The sequence below is a fragment of the Drosophila kikkawai genome, chromosome 2L, assembly GCF_030179895.1.
Source record: "Drosophila kikkawai strain 14028-0561.14 chromosome 2L, DkikHiC1v2, whole genome shotgun sequence".
Lineage (NCBI taxonomy): Eukaryota > Metazoa > Arthropoda > Insecta > Diptera > Drosophilidae > Drosophila > Drosophila kikkawai.
This window is the reverse complement of record NC_091728.1, coordinates 24,292,996-24,319,482: the sequence shown is the minus strand read 5'-3', so window position 1 is coordinate 24,319,482 and position 26,487 is coordinate 24,292,996. Positions and strand designations below refer to the sequence as shown.

General features: G+C 42.5%; 3 protein-coding genes across 11 annotated transcripts in view; 1 reads left to right on the top strand and 2 right to left on the bottom strand.

The window, feature by feature from the left end:
* Window positions 1-58: 58 nt before the first annotated feature.
* Git (ARF GTPase-activating protein GIT1) lies at window positions 59-3,783 on the top strand. The gene is made up of 8 exons (XM_017166544.3): window positions 59-188; window positions 371-1,285; window positions 1,373-1,529; window positions 1,595-1,680; window positions 1,741-2,031; window positions 2,386-2,576; window positions 2,650-3,055; window positions 3,118-3,783. Exons 2-8 carry the CDS (start codon window positions 392-394, stop codon window positions 3,319-3,321), a joined length of 2,229 nt encoding a protein of 742 aa, XP_017022033.1. The 5' UTR covers window positions 59-188; window positions 371-391; the 3' UTR covers window positions 3,322-3,783.
* Window positions 3,727-14,250, bottom strand: LOC108074472 (mannosylglucosyl-3-phosphoglycerate phosphatase). 7 transcript variants are annotated; one of them, XM_017166540.3, is made up of 11 exons: window positions 14,007-14,250; window positions 11,458-11,599; window positions 7,876-8,059; window positions 7,020-7,620; window positions 6,877-6,963; window positions 6,250-6,813; window positions 5,678-6,192; window positions 5,373-5,612; window positions 5,224-5,319; window positions 5,095-5,165; window positions 3,727-4,998 (listed from the first exon to the last, which is right to left on the bottom strand). In XM_017166540.3, exons 3-11 carry the CDS (start codon window positions 8,047-8,049, stop codon window positions 4,926-4,928), a joined length of 2,421 nt encoding a protein of 806 aa, XP_017022029.1. In that variant the 5' UTR covers window positions 8,050-8,059; window positions 11,458-11,599; window positions 14,007-14,250; the 3' UTR covers window positions 3,727-4,925. The 7 variants fall into 7 exon arrangements, with proteins under 7 accessions (XP_017022029.1, XP_017022030.1, XP_070144823.1 ...); XM_017166541.3 differs by lacking the exon at window positions 7,876-8,059; XM_070288722.1 differs by lacking the exons at window positions 11,458-11,599; window positions 14,007-14,250 and adding an exon at window positions 8,531-8,636.
* A 1,865-nt stretch (window positions 14,251-16,115) lies between these two features.
* psq (pipsqueak) overlaps window positions 16,116-26,487 on the bottom strand; it is a 62,139-nt gene continuing 51,767 nt past the window's right edge. The window contains exons 4-11 of one of the 3 annotated variants that reach the window (XM_041775910.2): window positions 24,402-25,364; window positions 24,088-24,226; window positions 23,426-23,992; window positions 22,328-22,525; window positions 21,884-22,273; window positions 20,345-20,447; window positions 20,087-20,270; window positions 16,116-18,915 (exon numbers count right to left, since the gene is read on the bottom strand). In XM_041775910.2, the coding sequence (XP_041631844.1) occupies window positions 18,622-18,915; window positions 20,087-20,270; window positions 20,345-20,447; window positions 21,884-22,273; window positions 22,328-22,525; window positions 23,426-23,992; window positions 24,088-24,226; window positions 24,402-25,364 (2,838 nt within the window). In that variant the 3' untranslated portion in view covers window positions 16,116-18,621. Of the gene's footprint in view, window positions 18,916-20,086; window positions 20,271-20,344; window positions 20,448-21,883; window positions 22,526-23,425; window positions 23,993-24,087; window positions 24,227-24,401; window positions 25,365-26,487 lie in introns of all 3 variants that reach the window. The other 2 variants (XM_070283983.1, XM_041775908.2) reach the window with 2 other exon arrangements.

Sequence of the window (26,487 nt, the reverse complement as noted above, 5' to 3'; positions counted from 1 at the left end):
TTACACACCCATAACCCATACTTAAATACTTCAGATATTTAAAAAATAAATAATCCCTTTTTAAATCTGGCGCTTTTTCACAAAAACCTCTTTGGTCACACTGGCCGGTGGTAAAAATAAAACAAAAATAGAGAAAGCCTTCGCCGAGCAAATGTTTTTTTAGTGCAGCCAGCAGCGTTTAATTAAAAGTAATTTTCCTAATTGATCGACCAGGGTGAACTGGGCTGGCGGGGACACTCGACCTCTGGCCGCCAGCCAGTCCGATTTCCAATCAGAGCCCTCAGTTTGCCGTTGACTCACGCAGAAGCCACTTGAGTTTTTCCGAGAGTTTTCCCAACTTTTTCTATATTTATTCTTTATCCCCCTGCAGCCACGGAGCCTGGAATGCTGAATGTGTTTCGCCAGCAGCATAATCGAAGCGCATAAGAAGTTATTTATAGCGCCGCAGCCGGAGCAGCAGCAGCAGACGAGGAGCCCCACCACGCCCAGGATTTCGGCCAGCAGCAGCAGCAAGATGTCGCGGGGCAAGTCCCGCCTGCAGACGGAGGTGTGCGGCGATTGCGGCGCCAGCGATCCCTCCTGGGCGAGCATCAACCGGGGCATCCTCCTGTGCGCCGACTGCTGCTCCGTCCACCGCAGCCTGGGGCGGCACATCTCGATCGTGAAGTCCCTGCGCCAGGGCAACTGGGAACCGTCGGTGCTGAACTTCGTCAACTCGCTGAATGCCCACGGCGCCAACAGTGTGTGGGAGCACCATCTCCTGGATGGCTCCAGCGGCTCCACCTCCGGCAAGCATGTGCCTCGCTGGCGCAAGCCCTCGCCCAAGGATGCCCTGCATCCCACCAAGTCTGACTTCATCAAGGCCAAGCACGTCAATCTCTCGTTCGTGCTGAAGCCCAGTCTGCAGGACGACGACGATGGCAACGGCACGGCGGGCAGCCTGGAGCAGGAGCTCAGTCGCCAGCTGCATGCCAGCGTGCGGACCAGCAATCTGGAGACATCGCTGCGTTTCTTGGTGCAGGGAGCCGATCCCAACTACTACCACGAGGACAAGCTCTCCACGCCGCTGCACATGGCCGCCAAGTTCGGCCAGGCCTCGCAGATCGAGATGCTGCTGATCTACGGAGCCGATGTGAACGCCTTGGATGGCAACGGCGGCCACACTCCGCTGGAACTGGCCAGAGCCAACAATCATAATACCATAGCAGAGAGACTGCAGGATGCAATGTACGATGTCACTGACAGAATCATCATGTTCCTGGGCGGCAAGAAGCCAGATCATGCGGTGAGTGAAATCTTATTTAGTTTTGCGTTTTATTAAATCAGTTTCAAATGAATTTTCTGACTCAAAAACCCCTTCTCTTGCTTTCAGAGTGGCCGCCACATGATCATACCCGATGCCAATGGCGCTGATATCAGCGAGCAGCTGAAAATAGCTCGAGGCAAGCTGCAGCTGGTGCCGAACAAGATGTTCGAGGAGCTGGTCATGGATCTGTACGACGAGGTGGACCGTCGCGAGTGCGAAGCCAGTGAGTGGGATCTCTGCGTGGCAATATCCACAGTCCAAATTAAGCAATTTTCTAATCCTTTGCAGTCTGGGCGACGAGCACCCTGAATGCTGACCACGCAACTGTGCCATTTTTGCCGGCCAATCCGTTTTTGAGTGCCACGCGCAATCAGGTTTTGGACACACTCAATTTTCTGAATAGAAATCTTTACTAAATCGTTTCGCCTTTACAGGGTCGTCAGAAATTGGCACGCTTCAACCGTGCCGAGTTCGCTGGCCTCTTGACCGACGTCCTCGTCGACGCAATGCGGCGCCAGAACATGGCCAACCTGCGTCCGCTGGATGCCGCTGCCCCGCTGCACGGGGCGAATCAGTCGCTGCAATCGCTGCCGTACGTTAACCATTCGATGCGTCTGGGCTCTTTCGACGGTGGACACGATCCGAATCTTTCGGACGATGAGCCCATCTACGATCCGGTGGCCAGTGACGACGACTATGCGCCGGTGCCCCCGATGGCCCAGCAGGTAAACCTAATGCGTCAAAAGATACTCAAGCTGAACAATAGCTTCGGCTAGCCAAGACTGACCCCGTGCTGTGACACCCGTTGTGTTCAATCCGTAGCTCAGGGCACTATAGCTCCCTGCTTTAGCCAATATACCTAGTTGATTCCCCAATGGTAGCCCCCAAAAGCGTAGACTGTAAGCCTCAATAAAACCAGCTGATACTTGTGAAAGTGTAGTGTTTGAATATGTGTAGACTTCGGCTTCTCCTGATCATTTTCCTTGTTTGCATTTAACTTATTATAGTTTGTAAATGTTTAGTTTTACTTTAGTTTATGATTTTTTACAAGTTTATCTTTAAATTTCCTTTGTGTTTAGGCCATTGTCCACACGCCGCCCCGCAATGCCACTTCGCAGCACGAAATGGACACGCTGCGCAAGCAGCTCAGCGAGTACAAGTCCGAGATTAATCAGCTGAAGAACGTGGTCCAGATGCTGTCCAGCGAGAACTCGCAGCTCAAGTCCAAGTTCTCGAGCGCCTCCAACAACAGCGTCTACGATGAGCCACTGTGAGCGTTTTAATTTACCGCTTTTCGCTTCTGTTTTATGATTATGATTTCCCTTTTAATTTTCCGTATTCAGTCGCATTGATTTGAGCCTGAGCAGTCCGGACACGGAGCACGAGCCACTGTCGCTGCCAGAGGGGGGTTCGGGTGCGGCTGGCAACGCAGACAGCGGCTCCTCCAACGGCTCCTCGAACCAATCGACCATCAAGCGGCCGGCCAGCATGTACGAGCGCCGTCTGGTCCCGAATGTGGCCAAGGGGGCCACGGATGTACGGAACACGACCAGCATGTATCAGATGGCTGGCGATGGCAAGCCTTTCGGCGAGGAGGTGAAGGTGCGCTCCGATCTGGTCACGCGCTGCCTTAAGGAGCTCATAAGGGCCATGCAGCCGGTGTCGGAAGATCAGAAGCAATCGATAGCGCCTCACGGCGAGCTTATTCACAGCGCGGTCACAGACTTGATAGCTTTGTATGCCAATTTGGTGAGTTTGTCTACATACTTATCCAATATCAAGGCTTTACAATATCTTACTATATTTTTTAGCCACCGAATGCCAGCGACACTACGCGCGAGACCCTGAAGCAGCTGACCCGCCACAAAATCCTTATCCAGCACGAGTGCGAGAACCTGCAGAAGGCCATCGAGACGGACGACAAGCAAGCCATACAGAAGAACACCTTGGAGGTGCGCGACTGCGCCTTCCACATTGCCAGTGCCATAAAGACCTTGGTGTTGCAGTTTTATTGACGGCTGCTAGCGAACAACATAGAAGTTTAACTTAAGTCACCCTAGGATGGAGGAAAATATCAATATATCGATTCTATATCGATATTTGACGCTAAAGTCGATATATATATATACATATCGATATTATAACGTCGCGATATCCATGTGTTCGATAATGCAAAACAATTTAATCGGAAAAAGAAGCAAATATTTTATCGATATTGTTCGATATTCAAGGATTCGATATATCAAAGTGCGATATATTAAACATAATATGCACTGCGTTATCATATCAGACTTTTTCCCCTATAGACATCTCTAACTCACCCTTAATGAAGTATTAACAAGACCAATTAAGTGCCCCAATTTAGTGCTGACTAACAAACGTGCTTCCGCCAAATAAATTAAAAAGAAATCCCCTTTACATATAGTTTTATGTATTTAATAAATGTTTACATAAATCAATGTACTTCGTTCAATATACATACACACAATGCGTTTCATTGCAAAATAGTTTGAAAGTGTCTCGCAGCAAAGACCACGTAAAGAATAAGATGCGTAACGCCATTGGATTTGTTGAACGCTCTCTTTAACTTTTGTTGAAAAGCCAGAGAAACCGGAATAACCCAGGGCATGGCGTTACGCATCTTACTCTATGTATTGGCCGTGCTCGAAGGGTGGCGGAATTCGGAAAGATGTACGATATCTCTATGTATATATTATATATTTGTGTCCTTTATAATCAGTAATTAATAATCAGGTGCATTTTGAGCCTGCATATTGTTCACTTTAGTTAACTATACGTTCTAAGCATGGACAATCAGTGAAGCATGGACTAAGTCATATACACACGTTCTATATGTATGTGGCTTCCTCTACTTATTGTTTAACTTTGTGTGGTAATTGTGGCTGCCTTTGTGTTCTGATTTCCTGTTGGTCGTCGGTCGTGCAATCAGATTGCTTCAATGGACATCTCACAGTCACAGCGGTGGAAGGAACTCCGTACGCATGCCAGAAAATAAAGCAACTATCCTTGAGTGTGGCGCACGTTTTCTAAAAAATAATATGCTCTGCTGCTGCTGCCCCCAAAAGTGTCCATAAAAATATACATTCAACATTTTCGAGTGCATTGTCTAAAATATTGCTTTACATATTCACTCTACATGCTCATTGGTTTCAGTGTAGTGTCCAATGCGTTCTGCTTACAACCTGTAGTGTCTTTTGATTGCGTTCTGTGGAAAAACAACTACCAGGGGTTTTCTTTTTGGAATATCTCTAAGGAATATCATGTCAAAGCTCAGCTCAAACTCTCGTTTTATCTAGATCACAAAACATAAGGGCTTTTTAGTAATTGATTACCGTATGTAATAATAAATAAGTTTATCTAAAGGTAAATTAAACTAGCAAGCTTTTGGGTACACTCACTACATCATACATCATATACAATACATCAATACCAAGTTCCCTGCCGGGGGGAAGTCTTGCCAAGGTTTACCACGAAACTTGGCCAAAACAGAAGAGCGCTGGCGGTGGTTGTTAACAACAAACGGCAATAAATAGAGCAACTAACTAACTAGCTAACGGGTATATCTTCTCTTTGCTGTACTTAATCCTCTTTCTTAAATTCAAATATTTCTTTCCACATCGGAATCTGGCCCTGTCCCCGCCCTAAAATCAAGTTGTCTTACTTTCTTGTAACTAGAATAAAACGAATAAAAAAAAGAGAAAATAAAAAGATACAAAAATTAAATGCAAAATTTGTGAATTAGACAATTGTGGAATTAATATCTTTACTCGTCCTCGGCCTCGGTGATCGTGGAGTTCATAATGTGCGTCTCCTTTTTGAACAGAAGCTGTCGATGATGCTGCGGGGGTCATATTTCAATTATTAAAAGATTATTTCAAGCACTGAAGGTCGCCCACCTCTTCGTTTTGTATCATTACGATGCGGTGCTCCAGTTGCGGCGCCAAATCGCAGGTGGATTGCTCCAGATCATCCAAGGAGGCACGCCGCAGCATCTGCGTGAGAATTTCATTTAACAATAAATTTATTTATAAAGTTTTCTGCTTACCTTCTGGGAGTTGCCGTGCGTCAGATCCATGGACTTGTTGTGATGACCCACGGATAACTTGCGTATGGGCGATGGTCCGTCCAGATCCATGCTGTCCAGGCATTGCACCAGACTATGCCGTCTGGACAGAGTGACCAGCGACTGTCGGTGCTTAGTGTTCTGGCCACATTTCCGCGAGTTGATGGCCTTAAAATGGTTCTGCAGTGTGATGCCCAGCTCGGGACAGGCGTCGTCATCCATCTGGTAGGTAAGGTATTCCTTAGAACCAGGTTTTTTGGAGATATTAAAAAGCTGTAAAGACTCACCAGCACTGTGGCATCCTTGAACATGGTATAGCCATCGCAGCCCATGAAGATATAGCTCTTGACGCACAGCTTGTAGGTCTGCTCCAGGTTGAGGTACTCATCGCCCACCTGTATGAGCTGTGGGTCGATGCGTTTGCCCGGCTCCGCCTGTGGATCGAAGGCGAAATTGATGCCCGCCACCTGGGGGAAGCGACCCTCCAGCTTGGGATAGGCGCACACGCCGTTCTCCAGCGCCTGCCACAGCACACGACCGCTCACCTCCAGAAGGATCAGAGGATCCCGCATCGGAATTACATTAACCAGATCGCCCATGGTAAAGGCCCCGACGGGATGCACCCGATCCGATCGGAAGGTGCCGCCATTTAAGATAACCACGTCGGCGCCAACGGCCGCCAGTACCACGTCACACACCCAATTGCCCAGATTCGTCTCCTGGGTTCGCACCCGCGAAAAGCGACCGTCTAGCTCCACGCTGAAGACGCCCATCACATCCGACAGCTTGCTCTCGATGAACTCTGCAAGGAAGAACATAGTAATATTCACAAATCCTTGACCAGAACAGCGCTACTTACTGGCATATTTGGAGAGCTCCTGCTTGAGTTCCGGATCCTCGGGCACCTTGGCCGTCACATCAAAGCACTTGACGTCCGTGGTGAAGTGCTCTCGGTTGGCCGGATCGCGCTCAATGGTGATCACCGAGAACTGCTGAAAGTCCGTGCCGGACTTGACAATCATCTTGCCATTGATTTCGGTCACCTCGCGCACATGATCGTGGCCACCCAGGATAATGTCGATGCCGTTGCATTTCTCGGCCAGATTAATGTCGTTGGGCGTCCGCATGTGGGTGAGGGCGATAATGAGGTCACAACCCTCGTTCCTCAGCTCGCGGGCTAGCTTGTTGCCCGCCTCCACATAGTCGATGTAGGTCACCTCGTTGGGATCGATGGTTGGCAGCGTCTCCAGCCATTCGCGTTCCACCAGGCCGATCAGGCCGATGGAGATCTGATTGTGGAGAATAAAATGCGAGATCTTGCCACCGCCCAGAGGACGACCAGTTTCATTGTCCACCACATTAGACATGAGCCAGGGGAAGTCTGTTTGCTTGATCAACTTAACCAGCACATCCAGGCCGTGATCTGAAGCGGGATGGGATTTGGATTAGTCTTAGCTTGGAGAACTGGGTTCTGCTGATGACCTACCAAAGTCATGGTTGCCAAACACGGCACAGTGCGTTCCCACCGTGTTAAGCACGGGAATCATCTGTTCTCCCTGAGTAAAGGTGCTCACTGGATTAAAAGTTTGATTATTATTTACTTTTATTCCATCTTCCAGGACTACTCACACATGCTGGGCGAGAAGGCATCGCCGCTGAAGAGCACCAAGGGATTTAGGTGGGCAAAGCTTTTTATGGCCGTGGCAAATCTGGCCGCCCCGCCCACCGGTTCCGTCTCCGCCATGGACTCAATGTTGTAGACATCGTTGTAGTGCAGAATCGTCAGCGGCTTGTCCTCGCCCTCGGTCATCTTTAGCAGCTTCTTGGTCTTCTCCAGCTGCGAGGAAATCGATGTGGAGCGCCCGGTCAGGCCGTGTGTGGATATCCTTGAACCTGTGACGGATCCCGAGCACGATCCTCGATGCCTAGGGCTCTGGGGCTGGCTGACGGAGGCGTAGGCTCGCGTGGGTCGCGTGAGCAGTTCCCTGGCATCCAGCGGCGTCAGCGACTGGCTTCCTCCGGCGGTCTCCTCTGGCTCCTCTGGTCCAAAGTGCAGGGTGGAACCACTCAGCGAGGCGGTGGCACTGGCTGGAGCAGCTGGAGCTTCACTCGAGGTCGGTGTGACGGATGTGGGCGTGCCCAGAGATAGGTCCAGGGATCGGAAGTTGGGATTGCTGCTCTGCAGCATCGACAGAGTTCGTGTGCCGGCGTCTCGCACCTCGATGGAGGCCTGGAAAAAACCAAGAAGAATGCGTATGAGCTCAGAGACTCCGCTCGTTGAATATCTAAAAATCCACATCGAAGGACATCAGGGGCAACTGAAGAGTCAGGCGGGGGGAGGATGCAACACAAAAGCAAAGGGGTGCAAGTGTCTTTTTTTATCTTTTCGTTTTTTTTTTTTGGTAGTGTAACGTAATACACTGTGTGTTGTGCTGGGTGGTGGTGGTTCACATCAATACGGATCAGATTTGGGTATGGACAGAACCTGCTTCAGCCAGCCCACCACGTTGCCCATGGCGGCGGCTCCTCCCGAGCGGCTGCTGCCTGTCAAGTGGCTCAGGCGACGCGTGGATCCATGGCCAGTAGGCGGTGGCGTTGTTGGCGGCACTCCTGCTCCTCCAGATCCGCCGCCTCCTCCGTCGATTCCCGCATTGCTCATCCTACAGACGCTGCTTGGTGGGTTTTGAAATTGAAATGGAAATGGCACACAAGAGATTGGTGATAGATACGACTTGTGATAAGCTAGAGGACACCTGCTCTCAGGATCTGATTAGCTCAGCTTTCAAAAATTACTATGATGCAAATAAACACCTACATTTTCAGGGCATACTATTTACAAAAATTTCACTAAATAAGATAAACAAAATTGATTACTATAAATGCATTGAAGAGCGAAATAAAAACGTAAACTAAATAAAGTATTTTTTAATAAACTAAGCACTGAGCTTTTACATAATTGAAAATCCAAATAGTCTCTGATTTTAGGGATAGCAACATTGTCTTGTAACACAATGTAACAATAACAGATAATTTACACTAGTTTTGCTTTTTCAGCTCCTACTTTTATTCTCTAGAATAAAGAGTTCTTTAGGCTGAGATTTCAGATCGCGAATAGCAAAAATCACTTTTGGAGAACTCACAAAACGCCTGGGAAACAGCGAATACGGCTTAGGCGCATTTTCAATCAATTAATAATCACAAAATTTCGTAATTTCGCGTTAAAAATAAGAACAACACCGAGACCCGAGCCACTCGAACAGCAAATGATTGCCTAAACGAAATGAGTGGCTATTGCATTCGATGCAAAAATACAAAAATATATACATAAGTGAAATACAAACAATGATAAGACTGAAAGAGAGAGCGAATAAAAGTGCACACTGAGAGGTGGGCGAGAAATGAACACATCAAAACGAAAGTAAATAAAAACAAAAAGGAAATCCATTTTGCATTATTTGCCCATCACAACAAAGTGGGAATGCTACAGCTACCCAATGACCTACAGATGCGATTCGTCACACATTCCTTTCATCAATTACTACACTGCAATGCAAAATGTGTTAAACTAAATGCAAAAAATATGGGCATAACAAAGCAATAGCATTGCACAACGGTAGTAGACTTCTTTGGTTGTTAACCTAAAAATGTATTAATAAATATGTTATGTGAGTTATTTGAAAAGTTGCAACCCTCTATCTATTTTACGCCTTAGATGGTTGGTAGCGTCTTAAATCATGGGTTCCAAACCCGACTTTGCAACATTAATTTGCTAATAATGTTACCTGTTAAATACACTTCCCTGACTTATGCAGCACAGTGTTATTTTCTTTTATTCTGTCTACAAAGTGCCCCATTATTTCAGGGTGAGACAAAAAAAAAACAATCAGAGATAGTGAGAAATCGAGAGCTAATGAATCTCATGACCAGCACACTCTATGTAAATTCCTAGAGAACATTGACATTGATAATGAAAGCGACAAGCAAATCGGCAGTCATCTCATCTAGACATCGCTCATACGCAGCGTTGGCCGAGCGGAGACAAGGTCAGATGTGTTTGCAAATGCTTTTCACAACATCTTCAGGTTATACATTGAGCTGGCAGCTGATGCTAAGCTGCGGATCCTGTCATAGGACCCAGGAAATGAATTGCACTCGGGGCAGGAAATGGCCGGAAACAGGAAACAAGCTGGCAGATGACCTCAATACGTGGCAGAAACTGATTCGGAATTCTCGTTGCTAAGTTATTTGGCTTTAACTGGTTACGGTTGGTTTGCCAAACAATTAAAGCCAATCAGTCTACCACCGACCCCATATATTGTTGGTTTGTTTACTTATTGCCATAATTGACTCTCGCCGAACTAAAAAATGAATACATTTTATTAGGTCCTACTGCTCCTATGCGAGGCATATTTCAATGTCAACGCCTTGTTGACAAATTAAATGCTGAAATGTATCATTAATTGAATCCGCTTACCCGAGCATAATTAATTTAGTATTTCAGATAAGTGCAGTTTTCGCTGGAAAAGCCATTCAAACTGCATTAAATATGCTCATCGAGCATATGAATACATTTACACACATCACCGCAGAAACATTCAGGAGCACACAAAAGTGGCAACCGCAAAATCTGATTTCGGTATTTGCGCAGAACAAACAAAAAAGAAAGAACCATGAATATTTGCGCCAACTTTGCAAAAGCGAAGCTGCATATACCCTTTAAACATTTTGTTTATTATTTATAAATTGTTGATTTATTTCGTTTCTGCTGAAGCTGAGACCCTTTTAAGAGCTGTTAGTTTGTCTTTTGAGTTCAGATCTTCATGGTGTATCTTTGTTTCTTTGAGTTAAGGTTCATCCCCATTTCAACCAGAGTATATACACTTCAAAACAGGGATAAATAACCCAACAGGTCAGCATTAAATGTGCTTACGGATATGACAGCTCTCTGATTTACGGAATGTGCAACAGTTGAAGTGGGTTCTGAAATTTGAATAATATTTCAAGGGGGCTCGCTCGCTTAAAACCTGCTGCTCGGATGGCTCTGAATAATGTTTAACCATTTTCAGGTGCTTAATATCCTCACCCGCTTCGCTTCGCCAAGGATTTGGCGGGTCGGGATGAGCCGACAAGTGAAAGTTGAAGGCAACACAATTGCATGCAATCAATTGGTGAAATCAGGCATGCAATTCGCATGAGTGTGCGTCCTTGACTCTCCGGCAAGGTAAGGAGACAGGCTGAGGGGTGAGCCACCTGCCTCACCTGGCAGGCAGGGCCAGTGGGAGACAGTCACTCTAAGCAAGGGTTAAGGGTCAATTGGCTGAAGGCTTGGCAAAAGGGAGGTCGAGCCTCGTCGCTTGTGAAGTGAGCAACAGCAGCAGGAGGAACTTTTTGCCTGGCTTGTTTTTCGACAACCTAAGGACAACCGCAGTAGGTTGAGAGACTCCAATACACAATCCCATATCCTTGCTCAACAGAAAGTAACTTTTGCAACAGTTGGGCCAAGGGTTGTGCCCAATACACTGAGCAAAAATAAAACCCTTTGAAGTTGTGCTGCTTACCAACATCTAAGTCACCAATAAAGCTTGTATTTAATTAGATTTAATACCCTTTTTTTCAGTGTACCTTGTTTATCGCCATCATGTGCAGGCGGCAACAGAAGTTCATTAGCATATTACGTATACGCCAGGCTAACAGGGCACGCTGATTGCCATGGAACAAACATTTTCATTTCGACTGGGGCAGCGGCAGGGAAACGGAAATGAAAAGTGTAATGAGAAAAACGGAAACTCTAACACAAATCAGGAATAAATTATTAAAGACATTTCCACATCATCGTCATCATTTCAAGAAAAAGAAGAAAGGCCCCTGCACCGTCCTGTTAGCTCTCCAAACTATTTTAATCCTTTAGTCCTTAGCCTTGACATTTCACTTTGATCAATAGTGCAGGTGCAGCGGCGAGCTCTCGGACTGGCCAAAGTTTTCACAACTCTCAGCCGGGACTTCCCCCGTTTTAATTGCATAATTGATAATTTCATCTAATGGCTGGCAGTTACCGTTATTTACTCACTTGCGTGTAAGGTTCGGTGAGTCCTCCCACACACACGCACTTCGCCTGCTGTGCGTCCTTCGTCCCCTTCGATTGGCTCCCTTGCGGTGTTGAATGGATGTGTTGCCCCAGCAACACTGTTGTTTGTGCCGATGGGATGCAACTGCAAAAAGGCATTAGGATAGAGTAGTAAGGCAGTGGTAAGTGAGGAAAAACGCAATGAATAATATAGACAGGGAAGCAGGTTGCTAAGATACTGGCTAACTTCATTTAACTGGAAATTTCGGTGACTCTTTGGTGGTGGTTCAAATATATTTAATGGAAAAACTCTCAAAATTGAAACTCTGCCCAACTAAAGTTTGGATTACCCCAAATTTTTTAACATCCTAAATTGTTTTTAATTTTATAAAATTAATTTAAATTTAAACAAAGCTCTTTGCCGTTATAAACAAACAAATCTAAGGGTATTTGTGGTCCCATAAAAAACATCTAAAAGGTTCCAAGGCTGAACGATAGTAATTACATTTTCGGGACGCAAAAAGCTAAAGCCAGTAGCGATGGTCTATTTAAAAACCTCCTCTCCTACTTTTCAGTTTGCTTCTTGAACACACAAAATATATAGCACCCACACACGCAGCAGCTTCACTCGACTTCACAACCTTTCAATATTATTATAGTGGCAGCTGCTGGGGCTTCCACTTTAGCTTGTCTGAAATTTCAAAGTCAAAGATTCAATCCCACTTGTTGGTTATTTTCACAGATTGAATTCGCGTGAAAAGGCAGGCCTTCAGTATTTAGCACATTTACTTTTGAATTATAAAGGTAAATATATGGTGGCTTGTCTTCAAAGTTTCACAATAATAATTGGGCAAAAATGAAGCCAAGAGTGTCTTTTTAATTGTTGAGTAATTAATCAAAACTACTGACATTGATGTTTCAAGTGTCGTTGAGGTCTCTTTACAGAAGTAAAATGTAAGACACATAAAAACTTTCTACAAATATTATTAAAGCCATTTGTAGTTCACTTATCTTTATATTAATAACTTTTATTTAATTTATTTAATTTGACCAAATAATAGCAAAAGAATTAATATATTTTTAATTAAAATCATCAATTTAATAATAAAAATAATAACAATACTTATAAATTGTATATTTTCCAGACTTTAAACAAACAAAAACAAGCTATAAATACATAAACTTTCAATATGTGTCATTTGGCTTGTTTATTTTTTTGACACTAGCACAAACACATGTATATTTTTGTATATATACAAAAATTTCGAAATATACGAGGTCAGCAAACGATACAAAATAATATTTCTGAAAAAATTATAACTTTATAGAAACCCATTTAAGTAGGTACTTCCGTTTATTTGTTTTTGAGGCATCAAGACTTTTAATTATTTTCAAAATCTTCAAGGTTAAAAAAATCATACAAAAAGTATTTTACAATTTTGATAAAACTTATATGACAACTGTTTTTATTTAGTTTCTTATAATTATTAAGTTTGTTAAGATAAGTTTTTACGCTTGTAATTTATCAACATGGGGCTTTGCTTGTTTTATTTTTAAAAATCAGCATATTTCTTCCGGAATCCTCAAGGTCAAACGGCCTATAGAAGATGTCTAAAGTGCTCACACCCGTTAGCCTAGACCCAGTTGTGTGTGGTGCCAAGTTCAAATGGCCCAAAGACATCGGCAGACACGGCAAACATCAGCAAACACGAAACACTTATTCGCAGCACTTGTTGTAAGAACGAACAAGGGGTGTGGGGGGGGGGGTTGCAAATGCTAAAACCACCAAATAACGTTACAGTTCTGGCAATCAGCTGTGCGGGATAGAGAGAGAGAGAGTGTGTTAGAGAGAAGTAGACCCCAACAGAGAGCGAGAGAAAGCTTTCGTTGGGGCTGCTCTCCCTCCCTCTCTTGGTTTACTTCTCTCTTAATAAGCACGTTGTTTGGTAGCTGTTATTATTGTCAGGTACTTTTTGTTGCTATTTTTCCTTTTGTTTTTTCTCTTGTCTGCTTTAAGTTAATATTTTAAAACGTGTTGAGCGACGAGCGTTAGCTTTCGCACAAGCATACGCACATACCCACTGGCTATCCCTGTGAGGGAGTGCTGGAGTGTATGTGTGTGTGTATCATGCGTAATGTAATTTCTCGAGGGTTACGAGTTTTGTACACTTGAACTTGCAGCTGTCCTCTGGCATATAAAAATAAACTGTTTATGCAGTTAGCTTGGGCTTGCTTGGGCCGTGCTTTTGGCCCCGATTTCGACTTCGATTTAGCATCCCCCACTTTTTCCCACAAAGGGGTTAGCATTAATAATTCAGCTCACCCACACACAGTTCTGGGTTAGAAGATTCGCAATCATGCGAATTTTTCAATTGCCACTTCCGCCTATCTCCTATATATTTTATTTAATCTTTCAATTAAAACCCACTTCACACTCACTTTCCCCCAATCAATTCCCTTTTACGTTGATTAAATAAAATAAACACACATTTAATGCGCTGATTAATCAATTAGCACTGATAACGAGGAGGATTTCCCCCATCAACACTTACGGAATTCCTTCGAGCGTTCTTTTGTTTCCTCCGAAATGAAGCAACTTCCTTTGTCGTCTCCTTTTCCTTTCTTGTGTCCAGACAAAAATGCTGCGCCTGCTGATTCCGTTCGCTCCTCTTTTTTATTTTTTTTGTTAAATTTTTTTTTTTTTGCTAAAAAATCTTTTGCGTCGCGAAAGGAAGCGGTGCAGAGGGTTCGAATCGCGGAAGAGTTACCTGACGAAGCACCGTTCGTTCACATGGACAGCAGAACTTTGACTACTTTGGCATCTTTCCTCCGCTTCTAGGTGAGCAAAGTCAAATAAATCCAACATGTGGGAGAGAAGAGCAGAGCATGCGCCAGCTGAGCGGAGCGAGCGAATCATAATAATAATAACCCCAAGCAGAGAGTGTCTATCAGAAAAGCTCTCCCTAACATTACTGGCCAAAAACAATCCCCCAAAGCCAAGATCAGGGTTAACAGCGGCAAAGCTTTTACGTTTGGATACACTGTAAGCAGAGAATCTGCAAACGAAATCGGAACGAAAATTTTAACTTGAAAATTGAGATGAAAGACTTAAACCGAATAAACTTTTTCAGAATGAATTCGTGAAAAAAAATTATCAGCACAATTTTGCATTGAGGGTTTTTTTTCTTTTGTAATTTTTTTTGTATTAATAATAAAGCAATGCAAACAATTATATATTCATTCAGAATCGATTTCAGTAGGCGACCTAGTTTAACGAAACTTTTCTGACGATTCTCATCGCCGACGATCATCCCGTTAAGTTGTTTAAAATTTATTTATTTATATAACGCTAACTCATAGTGAAAATTAAACGTTAACTTATATTTATAAGCATTGGCTGCTGTGGCTTACAACTCGACTGTTGTTCAGGTATTTATGTTACATGTTAAAGTTATAAATTAAATTTTGTGTATGAGATTGGTTTTGTGTAGGAAGATGATTTTGCTGCTGTTGGATTCGCTAGGAGATAGATTGGGTTTTTGTGGGAAAACCATAAGGTTCTAATTTGGGAAAGTGCAATGCAGTTTATTAGAATGTGCTGGATGTCTATCGCCGAGATGGGGGGACAGATGCTTATAAAGGAACTATTCATTTAATGGGCGTTTGTGGCTTGTGTGTCCTAGGGGTAGCCTATTATTATTTGTTGTTGTCTGTTGAGGTTTGTGGTTTAAAAAAAAAAGTTTGTAAGGGTGTTTAGTGATAACTGTTTGTACCATTTTCCAGTTTGTCTTTGAAGACTATTCAGTTTATCAGTATAATGTTTCTTAAGGTGTTGTCTGTGAATATTAAAGGAGACTTGTGTGTTTCTTTTGCTGCTGTGTCCGCTCTTTCATTGCTTTTCATACCGATGAAGCTTGGGATCGAAATTCGTCTGATTTTGGGAGAGTTTGGTGAAAAGGGATCTTATTGTATTGGGGTAGTAGGAGTAGTTGTTTTGGTTTGTAATAGATTTAATGAAGGATAGGGTGTCGAAGCAAATAGCATATTTGCCAGGTGATCCTGAGCATATTTTGACAGCTTCATAAATTGCTATCAATTCACTAGAGAAAGGAGTCCAGGTTTGACTATCTCAGTATTATTGATTACACTGTAGCCCACAGAGTCATTGGCTTTAGAGCCGTCTGTGTAAATGAATTTATGATTATGTTAAGAGTTTTTAATAGAGTGGAACAGTGTGTGGTAGGTTATAGGTTATAGTAGTGTTTTTGTTGTATAGGGAAAAGGTCGTGTTTGTGGCTTTAAGAACTTTTTCTGGATTGTATTTTTTGATGTTTTGCTTTAAGCTGGGGGGTATGGAACGGATAAAGATTAGCAGGAGTCGATGATTCTGTCTGATGCTCTAGAGGGTATCTGTAATTTCTTTTTTTTTTTCATTAAAATTTAAATATCAATATATTCCAGTTCGAAAGGTTGTAGTAATTTGGATATCCCATAGGCGTGTATTCTCAACTTGAATAAATTATTGTCTAAACTCTACAGAAAAGAATTGCAACAATCTCTAAGATGTGTTAATACGAACACTTGTCTAACAGACGGACATGGCTAAAATCACATCAAATCAAAAAAGAAGTTCATTAAACAGTATTTAAAAGAAAACAAACTATAGTGTTTATATTATTTAATAATTTTTATTTATAGTACCTCACTTTAAAAATTACGTTATACCAATATTACATTAAATGTCGTTTATTTATTACATGGGTTGTTTTCGCTAATTTCGGCTGTTACATAGATTGTTTCTTTCCGTTTTTTTTTTTTCTCCTTTTTTTCTTTTGGGTTTACCTTTACATGTACGGTTTATAGTAGATATTTCTTGTGTATGCATATTTGATAATCCAAAATGTGCTATAATATTGTGTGGTTAAAGTTTACTCTTACACATTTAGTTTAGCTTAAAATTTTAAATTTATCGTTTTTCGTTATTATTATTATTTAAATCTTCTGTGATTTGCCTTCATTTCTTCTCCTTCAAGTTTCTTAGCTGGTTTTTTTTAATTGCTCTTGCGACAATTTTAACAAGGTTATAATGATATTTGCTGTTTGCTCTTGTTTTTATATTGTTGGTTTAATATAACTCTTGTAGATGCTACTTCGTATGCTTTAATTAATTTACAATGATATACAGGTTTAGCTATATAAAAACGTTATAGTAAATCCAACTAAAGATAATAGGAATAGAATTAAATTAAATGTTGAGTTTAAGGTAAGCATATTGCATTCAGTTCTACGGGTCTATAACGCTAAAATAAATTAATTTGCAACATTTCGATTCTCGTAAATTTCAGATATATATATAGGTATACCTATTCCCTTCATCGCTTAGCTCAACTAAAAGAACCTAAGGAAACTAGTCTAATTTAAATGTATTTACAAATTTCTAAAATCTTTCTTTCTCTGGACACTTCTGTAGTTGAGATGAAACCAAAAATAGTTGAAGTAACTTCAGATGGGTTTATGTGTGTGTTTTCCGTTGTTTTTTTTTTTTTCCTTTTTTGTGTTTTCTTTTGGATTTCTAAATACGTGTAGAATACGCTCTAGTGGAAGCTATTATACATTATTTCCTTCTAGTCTCTAAAAATTTTGAATGTAATTTCTCCTCTTCCATTGACGATCTTTGATTTATATGCAATTGTTTTAAGTGGTTTCTATATAAAGAAAAAAGGGTTTTTCGTATTACTTTTACTTCATACAGAATTTCTTGTGTGTATCCATCTATATACGGTTGCTTTTATTGATTTCTCTTACACTTGCTTTATGTAATTTTGAAAAAGACATTTTGGAGCTTAATATTAACATTTGAAGTTTCTAGCTTCTGCTAGTGTTTGTTCCTGATTTCTATAAAAGATACAATTTCTTTATTTCATGTTTCCTTCAAGTTCTATAATTATTTATATCATGAATTCAGTGTTAAAATCAAATAAAATCAAGTATGTTTGCTTGGCTTCAGAGCGCCCTTCTGGTTTTAAATTCAAATAACTTTCTTTGCGGTTTAGAGCTAATGAGTTTAAGCTAGAACCTTGATAATTTGGTTGGACTAATTCTACTTTAAGGTATATTATCCTTTTACTCCTTTCTTCCGTTTCAAGTAATGTAATGGATATAAAGCATTTGATTCTTCATGTTGGGTTCATGGGTTGTGTGTTGTATGGTTTTGGGCTTGATTTTTGTAGACAGTTTTAGGCGCACTTTCAGTCTCACACTAAGAAGTAAATTATAACAAAACGTAGCTCAAAGGGTTATTAAATAATCACGAGAGTCCCAGATATATAGACGTGTCCATATATATGTATACATGTCCATTGATAACAAAGTGCTCTTAAAACTGCATAGCCCAACACGAATATTCATATTTCTTTTTTCGAGTTTAGGCAAAAAGCAAAAATTCATTTTCCTCTTACGCTCTATATATCTATACCTTTCTCTGCTCTCCTCTCCTTTTCGTCTTACTGGCTAGAACAAAAGGACTTTGCGAACCTAATACCTATTTTACTACTACTACTACTATTTTACTATGTTCCGTATTAATTTAGATAAAGCATATTCTCATTAAATATATACATTTTATACACATCTCGATTGTGTAATTAATGTTCATATATGCAGTTCAAAGGTGTTTCTTTTTGTGATTGGTTAGATCCTCGGGAGGTGTGTGTGTCTCTTGTGTTTGTGGGTCATCTTTCCAACTGACTGACTACTCTACTGCTGCTGCCTCTGGTTTTTGGACAATAACAAATGAAACTGCCTTAGCTTGCGCTTCCAGTGCCTGCAATTAAATCTAAACTTGATGTCCTCGGGCCTGGCCACTCCGGCAATGGTTTCTGGCTCTTCCTGCTCCTCCTCCTCCTCCGGCTGCAGTTGATCCTGCTCTCAACGCTTTTGCTTGGTGGCTTTCTTGCGCTTGCTGGTGCCAGTTGCTGTTGCCGCCGCAACGGACGCCGACGGTGGTGGTGGCGGTGGGACACTACTGCTCTGTCCACTGACCAGCGCCGATATGCTGGCAAAAGGCGAGCTGCTGGCCGCCGCGCTGCCACTAGTGCTGGCTCCTCCTGCTCCTCCGCCCCCTCCTCCACCGGTGCTGCCCATTAAAGCCGCAGCATGCAGTGATTCTCAACTACGCTCAGGTGTCCCGTGGTGCTGATAGATCTGCTGAAGCTGCTGCTGCTGCTGTTGGCTGTGCACCACCTGGCTGCTCGATGTAACCACATCCTGCTGCATGTGCTGCGGATGGTGACCCGGATGGGGCGACTGCTGTTGCATATGCACCACGTGCTGTTGCTGCTGCATGTGCTGCGGCGTGGGCGGCCCCTGCGCCGAGCTATGATGCTGCGGCGTGCTGTGATGCTGCGGCGTTGGCGGATGCGGCGACGGACTATACGGGAACTGTTGCTGCAACATGTGCAACTTTGCATAAATATAGATTGATTATATCGGTTAGTCAAAGCTTGGCAATTGGTATGAGTTGTGGGTGGGGTTTAAAATTAACAAGAAAGGAAGCTAACTTTGGCTCGCCAAAGTTTGTATGTATACCCTGGCAGTTTGCAATTTTATCATTAAAAATCAATTCATTTTGGTCAAATAAAAAAAACTAAATACCTAACTATATGATAAAGTCGCCCGATTCTCATAAAATTAAAACTGAAATTCTGAAATAATAAAAAATTACCATATCTCAAAGAAGATTAAAATATGTTGAAAAACAGCAAAGTTATAATTTTTGTTCTGAAATTTTTTTCATAATTTATATGGAACCTATATGATATAGTCGTCCAAACAGTCAGAAGACTATCTGCAAACATTTCATTCAGATAGCTCATAAATTAAGGACGGGCATGGCTAGATCGACTCGGCTGTTAATGCTGGTCAAGAATATTCATATACACTTTATGGGTTGGAAATGTCTGCTTCACTGCGTTGCAAACTTCTGACTAAAATTATAAAAATACTAAAATTATAAAAGTCTTGGATGGTAAAGCAACTCGGTTAATCATGCTACCGATATTAATTAAGTTTTAATCAATTTATCGTTAACAATTTCCAAGGTTAAATATTTGACGAATAATAACAAAAAACATTAGGTTATAAAGCTTGCAGTTTTGCTAAAAATCAAATTTTGAATTCATCGATTAATCGATTTCTTTTCAAATATAAAAAAAAACCGACTAAGAATCAATCCATTTTTTCCCTGCTTTTATATTCATTTTGTATTATCATTGCGAGTTATTTAGTTGAAAATTTTAAGTGAGATTAATTAATTAAACTTGGATAACGAAATTAAAGTAAATTATAATACTACATTAATTCCTATATTTACGAATTTCATTTCGTGTGCAATTTTTTTTTTTAATAATTTTTATTGAAAGCCAAAACTTGCAAATAACATTTCGTTCCTCTTCGTTTTTCCTGTACCTTAGACTTTTCTTAGTTGAGCTAGTTTTTTTTTTAACACCAGCATTTAAAAAACGGTTCATCTCTACTCAAAAAAAAAACAACGAAAAACAAAATAAACTGTTATTTGCAAGCCGGGTTTTGTTGGTTTTGAGCTGCCGCAATAGGGTAGGGTTTGTGTACGTACCGAGTTCTCCTGACTGTGCTCGATAATCTCAATGCTGCCGGTGGTATTGCCCGAGGTGTTGAGCAGCGCCACGCCACTCGTATTGGCCACCACATCGTATTTGCCACGCTTGAAGCGGCCGTAGAGCGAGCTGTAGGGCAGGTTGTAGTGAATGGCCGCCTGGTTGATGGACATTTGGCCGACACTGTTGGAGGATGCGGTGATTAGAGACTTAATTGAACGGAAGTATTTTACACACACACACACAGAAAGACTTACCGCACAGAGTTGAGGGCCTCGTTCATGGCATCCTCGGACCAGGGTGTTGGATTCGAACGCGATAGCTCAATGCCCTCCCTTTTGCAGCGTCCATAAAGTGTTCCTTTTTTTGACGGAGGTTGTTTTGGTTTGGAAAAATAATGGAATTAGTTACAAATATGCGAAATAGACAAGACGACACATGGCGGCACAGAAGCGAGGCCAACGGGGCAAATGTAAATTATAGAAAGGATATTTCTGATAATACCATTCTGGCTAATAAAATGCTTTAATCTCGCTTTTGAATGCCGATTTTAGCATAAATATCAATATATCGATTCTCTATTTATTTTAAATTTTATCGATATTTTAATATATGTGCGATAAATCGATTTTATGTCTGATAAATCAAACTAATAGCAGCGTTTTGAAGATGTTTAAAATATAATCAGAAAAACGACATATAAAAGAAATACAAATGCACGAATATTTGTTCGATTTATATCGATAATTTCGATATTTTGACGTTAAATTCGATTTTTGTAATATTTAAAACTTTTATTTAATTTGTAGTATTAAGCGCTATATTTCTGTCGTAATATCATGGTAGACTTTTTCACTAGATCATAAGAATCATATTTAGGATCGATATTTTAAAAAGAATATCTTCTTCTTTCCCACAAAAAAGCTCCCTAGGCACTTCAAAAACCAATATGAAACGTTTAAGGGGGTCTTCTCATTGGGCAACTTTTTTTTCGATTTTTATTTTTTTTTGCATTTATTTTTAGCTTGGGATGGTCTGTATATGTCCCCAAAAGGATTTTTAGAAATTCGAAATACTTTAGAAGATACAGCCATTTTTGGGAAGCAAGGTCTTCGCAAAATGGGCTTTTTTCAAACTTTAAACGCGTTTATCTCGAAACCACGTTTTTCGAACTGGCGGCCATGATATCTCCAGTTCAACTATACCGATTTTCATGAAACAAAGTGAAATCGACGCAGAATTGTCACCATTCTCGGGTGACGGAACAGATTTTTTTTTAAATTTTTTTTATATTTTTTTTTTACACTAAACTACAAAAAAAAAGCCCAAAATCGAAATTTTTTTTTTTTGAATGGCCGCCATTTTGTTTAAAAAAATTAAAAAAAAAAAATCTGTTCCGTCACCCGAAAATGACATCTATTCTGATTATAAACCCGTTTTTATTTTTCATTTCGGACGCTCTGGAGACCCTGAATCGTGGCCGCCAGGACGACACCTTTTTTTTCTACCACCAAGTTTGAAGTCTCATTACTCTTTGAACAACCCTCGTATCGAAGCAAAAACAATTTTTTTATTTACTTTGAACATTTTTTAATACAATAAATGAAAAAAGTTTTCAATTATTCTTTGCGTTTTCAAATAAGAATTTTTGTAAAAAGGCTCCAAAAAACGGGGTTTGAATGAGAAGACCCCCTTAACCACGACACAATGTACAAAACGACGTCGAAATGTAAGAGGAAAGCCATCATGATAGGGCTATAGATGATAATCCTGGATTGGATTTGCGGACAACTCACCTGTTGGTATGCCAAACTCGGCGCTTGCCTTCTGCACCGATGTATTACCCGCCCGTATCGCCTCCAAGGCACGCTCCAGATCCTCGGGCGTCCACGTGGTTGGGGCGGCATTGAACGGTGCCGCAAGGCGGATGCCTTCCCGTCGGGCAATCTTGTAGAGCGTCGACGAGGGTATGCCAAAGGCCTTGGACGCTTTGTTCGCGGATATCTGACCCGAACGTAACGCCTCCAAGGCATTCTGCAGAGCATCCTCGTTCCACGACTTGGTGCCGCCCTCCTTCTTGGGCGTTTCGATGCCCAAACGATGAGCACGTTGCCACAGGGTGGTCGATGGGATGCCATAAATGGCGGACGCTTTCGTCAGGCTCATGTTTTGGTTCTTTAATGCATCTAAAGCTGAATTCATATCATCTTGTGTCCAAGCTTTGGGACCATTAAACTGACCTTTCTCGCCAGAGCCAGAGCCAGCCCCACCACTCATGCCCCCACCACCACCAGCACCACCTGGCCCCGGGCCACAAACGCTGCCGCCGCCCAGACCGTGCTGCTGATCCAAATTCGTATAGTGCGGCTCCTTCTGATCGTGTGGCGAGCCGTTGGCGATCATCATTGAATCCTCGCTCGTGTCCGAATTGTACATGTCTGTAAATTAAGAACGGAAATAATTTGCTGTAAATATTTATGTATTTTTTATTTTTAGGAGTGAAAATCTAAAAGAGCGTATATGTCTTAAGGGGAATATACATGTAAACCAAAATATGTTAGGCACATTTTTTTTTTTTTTTTTTTTTTTTAAATAGTTTATTACTTCGAGAATATACTATGTAAGTTTCATTATCGAATTCCAACTCTAAGTCCGCCAAATCAAGGTATGCTCGCAAGGTATACAAAAGTTAAAGTGAAAGAATACCAAACTTTGTCTTTTTGTCAGCTTCTAATTTTGGCATTTCTACCTATACTATGGACACGATTCACAAAAAACCAAGTAACATATCGAAATGAATCAAAAATTATTATGATCAGCATGAAATGATCTTCTATTTGAACCTAAATGGGAGGTAATAAAACTTAGTATTGCGTAGTATTTTTAAGAGGGTGGAAAGTAAAATATAATTTCCTGAAATTGTAATATCTTCTTCAAAACTTCAAAAAAATTTTGTCAATATTTCTTTTGTGTTTTTTAGGTGCAAATAAAAGATAAAGTTGTAATGAGGTCAATCAAATGTGGTTTGCGGATTTCTGACACAAATTTCAAGCTCAATCGTGTCCATAGCCGGGAAACTCAAAGCTCGAGGCGCTGCGGCATATTTTCCATAGGTCCACCATTTTGTAAAATATTGTTTTTTTTATCATCTTCGATTCTACTTTTAACTATCCCCAAAGATTCATAAAGATTACTTGACTATTTCTTCCAAAAAATAATTCACGAAAATGTCAAAATTTTGACCTTTTACATGTATATTTCCCTTAAATATAAAGGCAAAGTTAATGTTTATATTATTTTTGGCAGATTTCCCAAAATCATTGATAGGTTAGACTCACCCATATGTCCTGAGGACATCATATTGACAATCTCTGGCGTTATTATCATGCCCGGCTCGTGTTTAATTTGGCTCGGATCGATCTCCATGACTGTGGCTCCACCAATATCGGCGTGCGTCACGTGTCCCCCATGTTGGCCATGCACACCTGCAGCAGCTGCGGCCGCTGCTGCCGCCGCCTGCTGTTGCTGGTGGTGTTGCTGCTGCTGTTGCTGCTGCAACTGGGCCTGCAACTGCTGGGCATGAAGATGCTGCTGTTGCTGTTGCTGCTGTTGTTGCTGCTGCTGTTGCTGCTGCTGGTGCTGCTGTTGCTGGTGCTGTTGCTGGTGCTGCTGCTGGGCTTGGTGATGGGCATGCTGCTGCTGCTGCTGGGCCTGGTTGAGAGCATGCTGCTGGGCAGCAGCTGCCAGGTGCTTGGCCTCGATCACCTCGCTCTTGATGTGCTGCACCAGATTCGAGTTGCTCTCGTCGCCGGTATGGTGATGGGATATCGAGTGCATGGGGGACTGATCGAGCCGATGTATTTGCTGGGCCAAATGATTGTCAATGTCGAGCGGTTCGGTGGGATCTGAGGAGAGGCAATGAAAGATTTTTAGTCAGAGATATACCCTACAGCAGCGGAGATCCCGGCTAGATTCGGTGGCAACACTACCGATAACTCACTTGATAGATCGCGCGTGTCCGTGCTGGGGTTGCAGGACAGATCGACGTGCTCCGTAACGGTGACTGGGGTGGCGGATGGTGCTGGTGGCTCGGGTGTAAAGTCCAGGAATCCCATGGGCACGCCCAACAGGCCGCCGTTCTGCGCATGCAATCGAGGTAGATTCGATAGTGAGGAGAGAGATAGATAGGAAATATCGGGTTAGCAAATTAGATCTACTCGAGATCTGTCAGATTGATCCTCCGGAGGAGAGGGGCTGCTGGCAGCTGCTGAGAGCTGCTAACTAAACCAAAACTAACTAACTAAACCAACTTACCATGCCCATGCCTAAACTAGTCATATTTTTTGTATCTTTTCCGTCGCGCGCTACTACAATTTGTGTGACGATGGCTTGGTTGCCGGTGGTGGACACGCCGCCGCTCACGCCCGCTGCATTGTTTGAGTTGGCGCTCGATGAATTGGATGCCGGCGATGCCACCGACTGTTCCGTCTTGCAGATCTTATTCGGTTTATTCTCGAGCTCGTGATCGTGGTCGTGACTGTGACTGTGACTGTGGCCGTGTCCGTGTGGGTGTCCGTGTCCGTGTCCGTGCCCGTGGATATGCTCGTGTTCGTGCTCGTGATCGTTCTCGGTGTCCGATTCGTCGCCAGTTCCTGCGCCCACCGGTATATAGTTGCCGTCGGCCGTCTGCTGCAGGCTAACAATTGAGGTGGGATTCTGACCCTGGATGAGAATGGTCTGGTGGGGATGGTGGTGTGCCGGCTGCGGTTGCTGCTGGTGCTGTGACTGTGAACTACTTGAGCCACCAGAGCTTCCAGATCCTGTTGGCAAATCCGGTGACTTGGAGCGCTTTAGCCGGGACTTGCGTGGCGTCGCCTGCAGGCCGGATGGCGTCAGTGAAGTCTGCTGTCCACCGGAACCCGAGCTACCGCTACTGCCGCTGGCTGTGGAGCTCAACAACTGTCCGGATAGGGGAACACCACTGCTGCCACTTGGCACTCCTCCGTGTTGCGTCAGCAAGGCGGCGTTGATTTGTTGCTGCTGTTGCTGGGCATGAACCTGCTGCTGGTCCTGTGCCTGGTGCTGCTGTTGCTGTTCCAAGGATGGCGAAGCTGCTCCAGGAACTATGGTGGCATTCACAATGTTTCCAACAACCGCCTGCTGAATGTTCTCCGATACTGTGATCGTTGCTGTGGCTGCGTCGTTTAAATCATCTGCATTCTCGGCGGTTTCGCAGAGGCCCTTGATCTTTAATTGTTCGGCGGTGCGCAAGAGGCCCTGGAATGACGTAGGAAAAAGAAGGGATTATATTAGTTAGGATTATTAAAAATATGTTTAAGGGACTTTATGGCAGCTGGCTAAAATCTTAAATCATTAAAGATTTCCTTAAGTTTAAACTATGTCTTTTAAAATCTATAAAAGCCACTTTTACAACACCTTAGTAGAGCGGATCGAAGCTGATTCTATATTCTATTAAGGAAATCCGTTCTAATTATTATAAATTCAGGGATTTAACTCTCCAAAATCAACCTGATATTTATTTATGCCATGTCACACCGTAACCCTGTCCAATTTAAGCTGATTTAAATATGAAATATGACTGATTAGTACTCGAATAACTCATGTAACTCATATTTCAGACCATCTTGTGTTGAATTATTCATTTAAATCAAGTCAAACTAGTTTGACTTCTTTTTAATGTGTATGGAAACATGCCAACCTTTACCACCAAAGCCATAACTTTAACTTATTTGTTTTAATTTTTAATACTTCTTATCTATTTCACCCTTTTCGCCTAGCTTTTTTAAGGGATATTATTGTATTTAGGACTTGATATTAGTAAACTGTTTCCCACGGCTCGAAGGCAGTTTCCCTTGGCAATTTACACAAATTGAATATGATATATGTACGAAGAGATTTGATTGAAAAATAGCCTATATCGGGGGATAGTTGAAAGAGTTCCAAGAACCGCGCCCATTCCTTAAAAGCACACACTCTCGGAAGGTTGCCCTGGGGGAATACATAACAGGGCTTAGGTGATGGAAATTTTTTTGGAATGGACGGCGGCGGCGTGTGTTTGCGCTGTGACAGTCATTACGGCGTCGCTTGTCTTGGCAATGTTCGGTCACCAGTGTCCATAGAGGGCCGCAGCAGCAGCAACCCGTCCAGCAGCAACACTTTCGCCATCAGCAACGACAACGCCCACACCCACCGTCCACTGTCCACTGTTGTCACCCAGTACCAGCACACACCACCCGCATAGCCCTCGCCCTCACCATCTCCGTCTCCGTCTCCGCCTCCACCCATCTCCATCTCAACCATTTCCCAACCCAATCCGCGCTGCAGTTGGCAGTCGCCGCAGCAATTGGACAGACAAATATTTACTTCAGAAGTTTTTCTT

Coding starts and splice junctions, on each gene's coding strand:
- Git (XM_017166544.3), top strand. CDS start 392: ATGTGTTTCGCCAGCAGCATAATCGAAGCGCATAAGAAGTTATTTATA. Junction 1,530..1,594: donor CCGTCGCGAGTGCGAAGCCA/GTGAGTGGGATC, acceptor AATCCTTTGCAG/TCTGGGCGACGAGCACCCTG. Junction 2,577..2,649: donor AGCGTCTACGATGAGCCACT/GTGAGCGTTTTA, acceptor TTCCGTATTCAG/TCGCATTGATTTGAGCCTGA.
- LOC108074472 (XM_070286876.1), bottom strand. Junction 5,320..5,372: donor CGCACGGCAACTCCCAGAAG/GTAAGCAGAAAA, acceptor ATTCTCACGCAG/ATGCTGCGGCGTGCCTCCTT. Junction 5,166..5,223: donor TAATGATACAAAACGAAGAG/GTGGGCGACCTT, acceptor TGACCCCCGCAG/CATCATCGACAGCTTCTGTT.